At 39.5% G+C, this 8,950-nt stretch overlaps 1 protein-coding gene across 1 annotated transcript in view; it reads left to right on the plus strand.

Annotated features, from left to right (window-relative positions):
- The window catches only part of LOC311250321 (complement C3-like), a gene marked incomplete at its 5' end in the record, with an annotated part of 28,283 nt that extends 22,080 nt beyond the window's left edge, over positions 1 to 6,203 (plus strand). Inside the window, 11 exons of the mRNA XM_084341962.1 lie at positions 96 to 177; positions 453 to 501; positions 1,470 to 1,560; positions 2,348 to 2,437; positions 2,919 to 3,036; positions 3,419 to 3,508; positions 4,396 to 4,488; positions 4,584 to 4,667; positions 5,476 to 5,520; positions 5,705 to 5,849; positions 5,963 to 6,203. Of these exons, the coding sequence (XP_084198088.1) occupies positions 96 to 177; positions 453 to 501; positions 1,470 to 1,560; positions 2,348 to 2,437; positions 2,919 to 3,036; positions 3,419 to 3,508; positions 4,396 to 4,488; positions 4,584 to 4,667; positions 5,476 to 5,520; positions 5,705 to 5,849; positions 5,963 to 6,107 (1,032 nt within the window). The 3' untranslated portion in view covers positions 6,108 to 6,203. The remainder of the gene's footprint in view (positions 1 to 95; positions 178 to 452; positions 502 to 1,469; positions 1,561 to 2,347; positions 2,438 to 2,918; positions 3,037 to 3,418; positions 3,509 to 4,395; positions 4,489 to 4,583; positions 4,668 to 5,475; positions 5,521 to 5,704; positions 5,850 to 5,962) is intronic.
- Positions 6,204 to 8,950: the final 2,747 nt, after the last annotated feature.

The raw sequence follows: 8,950 nt of genomic DNA on the forward strand, positions 1-8,950 counted from the left end.
ACCAATAGAAGTGGTGGCCAGGCCGGTGAAAGTAAGATCAAAGCTGTAATTAACTGCAGTGATCCTTTAACTCAAACTTTGTGTCTATTTGACAGATGGTGTCGCTGTATTACGCTCTGCCTAAAGAAAAGGAAAGTGATTGTCAGAAGTTTAACCTGTCTGTGCAGCTCAAACCAGGTGATTTGGTGCCCAGAAGATCCACTGATATTTAAAACAAGAGCAGAATTTCTGCAAGAAAGGACAGAGTAATACCAAGACAAACGATTGTATTAAAATTTGGATCTATCTGCTGTTCACAGGAAAAATTTGTTGTTTTTTTTAACACCTCAACATGCTCCTGGGGATGTTGTTAAAGTTGAATTAAGACCTCAAAGCCCCCCTGTCCTTTTTTGAAATACCCCTTTACTCTGCTACCTGTTAGCTTCTGATCATCAAATGTTTTGCTCCTCCAGAGAACATGAATACAGATGAGAAGACATACAAGTTGGTAATAAAGGTTTTGTAAGTATAATCAGGAGTGTCACTTTCCTTCCCTTTCACTCTTGCATTTCTGTTGCCTTGCCATTATCTTTTAATCGCCCTGCCCTTTACATCCCAGACTGTCTTATTTTCTCACATCTGGTCCGGACCGGGTTATGTCTGGAGCCTATTCTTTGAGTTTATTTGTCAAAGTGACTAATGGGAAAATAAAAATTTGAAGTTGGTACAGTATAAAGCGAGACCACTACAGCCAGCATCCAGGAAATAGGATTGCTGTATAATTCCTGGGAGAAATTGGCCACCATCAAAGTACGTCCGCTACGTTGCGGACGTTGAAGAACGAGATCCTTTTGTTTAACCAACTCTGGTTTGGTTGCAATAAACCAGCATTATTCACCGCATTAGACGTGGAAATATTCTGGCTCTATACTCTGTTTTCCCTAACAGCCTTTCTGATGTCCACCCTCCCTCTCGCTCCTCTCCTGATATTTTCATCTCTAACATGGTGAATTAGGGGTTTATAAAACTTAAAAATGAAATGACTTATCAAAAATGTCTCTGTAGGGATCCTCTTTATAATGTTGTCTATATCTATCTGAGCCCATCAGTGGCAAAAACAAGTACTTGTAGTGGACGTACTTTGATGGTGCAAATTTGCCCTGAGGGACATTGCAGCCCATTTCATGGCTGCCAGCTGCAGTGTTCTCACTCAATACTGAACCATTTTCAAAAATTGTTTCCTGATTAGTAACTAAGACACAAAAATCACGTATCAGTTGTGAGCTATTTTATACTAATGTACAATAATTCAAATAATGATTCACTACACTTAGGTCTGTCACACTGTTTCTTATTGAAATTCATGTATTTTCTCAAAGTCACATGACTTTCCGTAGCTCATGGTTATATATACATCCTGAAATCTTCATAGAGATTCCTGCATTTGATGTCTGTTTTTCTGCTTTATTGTTTTCTACTTTTTGGTACAGGCATAAACATGAGGAGCGTGATGCAACCATGACAATCTTGGATATTGGCATGTTAACTGGCTTCATCGCTGACACAACTGACCTGAAGGCCGTAAGACTAACACACACACACACACACACACACACACACACAGGTCAATGTTTATGGTTAGTAGAAACAGTATGTGTTTTAAAGTTTGGAGGATTAAAGGAATGCTTGAACACTGACTGGCAGCGTGAGATGAACTTTTTTTCCTCTGGTGACCCTGGAGAGGGGAAAATGCTCATCACATTACTAAACAGAGTATTTGAAGGACAGAGTTTTTACAGCAGAGAGCCACGGAGGTAAACCTTCGAATTACAACTCCTAACATACGTGGCAAGAGTATTGAAAAATGTCCCAAAGGCACAACCATATCCTGAAATTTTAACACCGGCTTCAACTGCTGGCTGGATATGAGACCAGCTGCGCCTCCTATGTGATACCGTGTCCATCTGTCTGTCTGTCCATTTGTGCCATTCTTGTGAACACGATATTTCAATAGCGCTGTCAGGGAATTTCTTCAAATTTGGTACAAATGTCCATTATGAATCCAGATCCAAATCCACTAGTTAGATTCATGGAGGCCCCATCTCCAAACATACAGGACCCAAAGGATCCACTACAAACATACCCCAGAGGTCCCGTGGCCATGCCTTGATAGGTCAGACCTGTTTTTGGCGACACAAAGGGTGTTTTAATGTTGTGGCTGGTCAGTTTATGTTTTGCCACTTGATCATGATCTTGTGAATTCACTCTTCTGCACCTCAAATACTTATGTCCTGATAATGGCGTATGTGTACTTGTGTGTGTGTGTGTGTGTATGTGTGTATGTGTGTATGTGTGTATGTGTGTGTAGTTGTCCGAGGGCCATGCCCGTACCATTGCAAAGTTTGAGCAGGACACAGTCCTGTCAGAAAGAGGCTCGCTCATCATCTACCTGAATAAGGTAACCAATTTTTCTTCCCTCTATCCCCTTTTCTCTCTGTCCCTCTTTCTCAAGTTAAAATAAGTTTTAATGAAATGAATGTTGAAATGACATTATTTCCATTCTTGTCATCTGACTCAGACAGACATCTGTAACAGGGTTGTTGGGGAGGACGTGTTCAATTCAACAGTGATAACACTGTTTCTCCGAAATGGCCTGGAAAAGTGTTGTTTTACGTTGCAACTTGACATTAACTTAAAGACAATAGGCTTATGACTTTACTTGGACTTTAGCTTTTCAACTTGAAAAGCTTCCCCCCCCCCTTCTCTTGCCTGTTTGGGGCCGGCCTTTGTTTTACTTATATCGACCATGCCCTCGGTTATTATTTGAGACCTGGCTCTTATTTGACGATTAGATTTGTTTGAGGAAGTACTGTAATCTGTGTCTTTTCATTCTGGTTCTGGCTCTCACTCACACACCTTTGCTTTGCTTCTCTCCACAGGTTTCTCACACTGAACCAGATGAGATCGCTTTTAGGATCCATCAGAAGATAGCAGTGGGAGTCTTACAACCAGCTGCTGTGTCCGTCTATGAATACTACGATCATCAACACAATAATCGTGAGTCTCAAAGACACTCAGACACATGGCCTGTCTCTTTGTCCAACATACAGATGTACTGTGCCTGAACAACAAGATGGGTCATCCGTCAGTAGCCTCCAAAACCAGCGTCCAACCACAAGAGGTTGCATGCAAGAAAAATATTAACAGAGATAGTTTCAAGCTTTTAAACAAATGACCAATGCTCTTTAAGCTAGTGAGCTAACTAGCACTTTTGAGGACAGATTCATTCCGGAAGATTAATTCACTGCTGTTTAGTATTCAGTGTGTGTGGTGATGGATACGAATACATTTAAGGTGCAGTTTTAAGATGTGTAATGTTAATTTTCTGATGTACTATAATCACAAAATATCTTACAAATGTCTTTCTTCCTCGTAACAGAGACACCTTGTGTGAAGTTCTACCACCCAGAGAGGACGGGAGGAAAACTGCTGAGGCTCTGCAGAAATCATGAATGCACATGCGCTGAAGGTAAACAAGTCGACCTAAGCTGAAAACCAACTTTTTGTTTTGAAGATATAAATCATGCCTTGATTATTGGTTGAACATACCAATAATCAACATACCAATGTCCCTCAGGGCAAATTTGCACCATCAAAGTACGTCCACTACAAGTACTTGTTTTTGCCACTGATGGGCTCAGATAGATATAGACAACATTATAAAGAGGATCCCTACAGAGACATTTTTGATAAGTCTTTTTATTTTTAAGTTTTATAAACCCTTAATTCACCATGTTAGAGATGAAAATATCAGGAGAGGAGCGAGAGGGAGGGTGGACATCAACAATAGAACGCAGCAGTGGAAGTAACAAATTAGATTTACTCTTGTTACTGTTGTTTTTTGTGTATTATGGTGTACTTCTCTACATTCACAGTCCGTCACAGAGTAAAACGGAAGCCATGCTCATGTAAAAAATCTTGACATTGTGACTGACTGTAATAAAAATCAGGACCTTGGTCAAAAGTTACCTGACTGATAATTACTTTGTTGCCTTCGTGTAAATAGAACCAGAGGTCGTCTGTAATCCTGTGACGTTCATTTGTGTTCTTTGCTCATCAGAGTAACCCACGGAGAACGGCTGTCTTAGAGAAAAGAAGAGAAAATCAAATGTTGTCCATACATAGACAGTTACAGAGACTGAAAATAAGAGCGTGTCAGACAGACGATAAATACTATTAATGGTACAAGCTCTTTTGGTGTGTTCACTGCATGTTTTGGAGCTACGTCATTTTGTGAAGGCTAAATAAGGCCGTAATAAGGTGAAACACATGCGATTCACTGCATACTTACATTAAGTCCTGCATATGTGTATTTGACAAGTTTTACTGTATATTTACTATTTCATTTGTTTCCAGAGAATTGCAGTATGCAGAAGAAGGAAAAGATTGGGGATGATGAGCGCACACTGAAGATCTGTGAGACTCAACAGGACAGCTCAATAGATTTTGGTAAGTGTTGGTGAGCGAGCGAGTGAGTGAGTGAGTGAGTGAGCGAGTGAGTGAGTGAGTGAGCAACTAACAAGCTGCAACTTGTCTGTCCTCAGCATACAAAGTGAGACTGGAAAATTCTACAGAGATGTTGTCTACTGACATTTACACAATGCGGATTGTTGAAGTCATCAAAGAAGGTGGGTATTCAAAGTTCAAGTGAGCAGATGCACATGTAGTTTTATATATACGTATATATATATATACACCGATCAGCCACAACATTAAAACCACTGACAGGTGACGTGAATAACGTTGATCATCTCATCACAATGCAATGTTCTGCTGGGAAACCTTGGGTGCTGGCATTCATGTGAATGCCACTTGACACGCACCACCCATCCAAACACTGTTGTGGACCAAGTACACCCCCTCATCACAACAACACTACCTGATGGCAGTGGCCCCCCAGCAGGACAATGTGCCCTGACACACCGCAAACACTGCTCAGGAACAGCTCGAGGGACACAATAAAGGGCCCAGGGTGTTGACCGGGCCTCCAAATTCCCCAGATCCCAATCTGATCGAGCATCTGTAAGACGTGCTGGAGCAGGTCTGATCCATGGAGGCCCGATCCCCCAACATACAGGACCCAGAGGATCCACTATAAAACGCCCTGGTGCCAGACACCACAGGACCCCCTCAGAGGTCTCAAGTCCATGTCTTGATAGGTCAGAGCTGTTTTAGTTGCACAAGGGGAACCTTCACAATATTAGGCAGGTGGTCATAATTTTATGCCTGGTCGGTATGTATATATATATATGTATATATATACATACATAAACATATATACATGTTATATATATATATATATATATATGTATGTGTATATATTAACGTGTTAAAGTCCCGGCCCTATATATATATAAAACATGTATATATGTTTATGTATGTATATATAATAATATTTAAGTATCTTCTCTCTCTTTTCTAATATTTTAATTACAGGGAGTGATGAGTGTCAGTCGAAGTCAGGGGAAGTCGGGAGTAAAAGTGAGCATTTATCTCCTTTCAAAATGTAATTATTTAAACTGAGTGACCTTTATTCTACCCTAATATATCTATGGTGATATAAGAATGCTACAGTGATGATTTTATACTACACCTGTAACTTACATGTATGTATTTTATTATATATATAATTAGCTTTTTTGTCTTTTCTTGGATTTTATAACAGAAACCTGTGACGTGGGTCCTCTGGGTAAACTGCGTCCATTCCTCAGTTTTCAGCACTGCAGGGAGGGTCTAAATCTGAAAATAGGCAAAACCTACCTCATCATGGGCGTGGCCAGAGATATTCACAAAGATGAAGAGAATCAATCGTGAGTGAAAAAGGAGCAACATTTTTGAGTTTCTTACTTGCTATGATTTCTAAAATTTGGAAACATTTTTTCGATTGTCAAGTGGTTTTACTTTCTTCCTTTGCTCTCCTCAGGTTTCAGTATGTACTTGGTGAGAGAACCTGGATCGAGTACTGGCCCACAGCTACAGAGTGTCAGACTGCACAATACAGACATACCTGTTTGGGCCTGGAGGAGATGGTCGATGTGTTCAAATTCTTTGGATGTGTCGCCAAGTGAAAAATAAAAGAAATACATTTGTTATGCGAAATTCACCACCATGTCAACGTGGTCACTTCAAAAAATATCTCTGCATCTATGGATGGATTGGCTGAAAATTTTGTCTAAATATTAATGATTCCCTGGGGATGTATTTCAAGGATTGTAGTCACACCCTGATGTTTTCTTTAGTCGTACCATGATGCTGACATTCATGGCTTTGAAAAAAATATCTCAACAACTCTTGGATGAATTTACATTAAATTAGATACAGATATTGATAGCCTCTCTGTATCATTTATAAAAACTTTTGTGTTTGATTAAATTTGTATCAACACCACAACATTTTGACCACCAAACAAATGTGTTAATTTCTCCTAAACTTTGGTCTATGATTAAAAACACTACACTAATCAGATTCCTATCAGCCTCAGCTGGTTTTGTTTAGTGCTAACTAGCAACTTTTAGCATGCTAAAATGCAAAACTTAGATGGTGAACATAGAAAACATTATAACTGCTGAACATCGACATGTTAGCATTGTGATGGTGAGCATGTTGGCATACTGACAGACATCAGTGTTCAGCTCGAAGCACCATGCTGTGCCCAAGCACAACCACACGGAGTGGCTGGCATGACTGCAGACTCTTGTTATGCAAGTATTTGTACATTTTTTAATATGACCGGCAGTGATGAATTCACTTAGGTAATTTATGGACCTCTGCAAAAGCCAAATTTGGACAGTAAGCTCATTTGACTGTACATTTTGTGGGTTCTTCTCTCAAAGGTTGTTGGATGCATAACTCTGGATTAATGAATGAAATATTTTTGTTGTATGTGTGGATGTTGTGGATGGTGGTTTCAACATATTTTAATATTAAGAGCTAAAGGGTTATTTTGTTTTGTGTATGAGTAGATTAAAATTTTGTCATGACGAAGACTAGTATTCACTATCCAGTATGATGAAATTTAAGCTAGACTGGAAATAGAAGTATTTTAAAGTTTAATAATGCTGAGCAGGTGGGTTGATACAAGGTACATTTCAGTTTACAGCACTGGGGTTTAAAAATCTAGGTTTGAGTCCTTTGTGCTACATTTACAGAAAAAAACAAACAATGTATTTTTACAAAATGGAGTATCAATGATGAGGAGACTCCGCCTGAGTAATGAAGCTGCTCTGTGGTCTGGTGGTACTGCAGCAGATACTTCTGTATATCTTGCCAGCTGATGGAAATAGTATATAGTGCCGAAGTCACGCCCCTTCCAGTTTCCCTCACGGGACCTTATTTCAGAAAAACTTTGTACGGTAGTGAACGAAGAGAGACAAATGATTTTTCAATCCCATTTAAATTGTGCCATGAACTGCTCATATGATGTTTGTCAATTTAAAGTGTCATTTTCGAAATCGATAAAGTTGCAGTTTGTCACAAAACTAATCAAATATAAGACTGTGAAAACACGTAATTATAAAGACTACACAGCCAAAGGTTGCATTAGTGACATCGTCTTGTTGAACGCTCACCAAAACCCTGTAACTTAAACTTTGTAGAGCTGGTCCCATTAATGAGCAGCTCACAAAACTGATGAACTACCCTTTCACATAACTGCAGTTGTCAATATGGCCAGATTTATTGTGATTTCATTTTTTTTTTTAGTTCCTTTTCTGTGCCAAGTTGGCGGCCATGATGGTGTTGATGATGCGTGTTGGGCGAGACGATGTCACTGAGCGTTTAACACAAAACCAAACGATATTTTACTTGAATTACGACAAACTGCGACTTTCTTGACTTGAAAAATGATCCATAAAGTGATTTATATTGGATTGGAGGTGGCTTTGGGAGAAGCCTTCTCTCAGGGATCCAAGCTTGATGTATTGAGTCATCAGGTTTTTTACAAACTTGTGGAGTCCATACCAGCTCAAGCTCATGCTGCCATTAAAACAAAAGACCATAATATGAAGACATCCAGAAATCCTGTGCTTTGCCCACCTCAGCCTGCTATAGCTACAGCAAAGTTCTCTCCTTAATGACTCTACACTGCAAGCATTCACTGCTCATGACATTTTAAATGTGCAGTCAATTTCAGAAGTCATGTTCTCACAGTTTAACTTTCATTCATATCATATCAATAATTTGAGCTGATAAACTCTCTGAAATGCATTTTTCTCTCTCTCTATTGCCTCACATCTTATAGAACTATGGTCCACATATCATAATCTAAAGTGGGGATGACATGCTGCCATTAAAACAATAGAAAACTGGCCCTTGGTTTTTCCCCATTACTGTCAAACAAGCTTGCACTGTGATTAATTAAAGGTGTAATTTGTAAAATATGGCTAGAATTCGAAGGAAGCTCCAAAGATATAGGTGCTAGTATAACACCGGAGTAACTGACGACTATGGGAACCCGTTTAGGCTGCAGCTGTCATATATCTCCCCCCTAAAATAACTCTTGCGGTACAAGGTGGTATTACAAACAGAACAGGTGGGGGCTAGCTGGTTAGCATGCTAACTCCAGTAGACATCTCTGCAACACAGTACAGATACCTCTTTGACATAACAGTTGTTTGTTCACATTCTGCTGACAATGTAAGTTCATTTTTGGAGTTTTTGAAACACAAAATCTGGCCCTATTTTACAACTTGCTAAGACTGCACGCCCCGAACAAAATGAAAAAAACACTCACCGGACAATTCTTCATGTCGCTCGTCCTACAGAAAGTCCTTCTGAAGTGCAGTATGTTGGACCACAATACATTTGGTTTCACATAACTTCTACAGTACATCCATTTTTAAGCGGTAGCCTTTCTTTCTGAATTCCTTTAGCTAGCAACTTCTCTTCATCTTCTTCATCATTCCCTCTCTCT

This window comes from Pagrus pagrus (genome assembly GCF_965226575.1).
Source record: "Pagrus pagrus genome assembly, chromosome: 2".
Taxonomy (NCBI): domain Eukaryota; kingdom Metazoa; phylum Chordata; class Actinopteri; order Spariformes; family Sparidae; genus Pagrus; species Pagrus pagrus.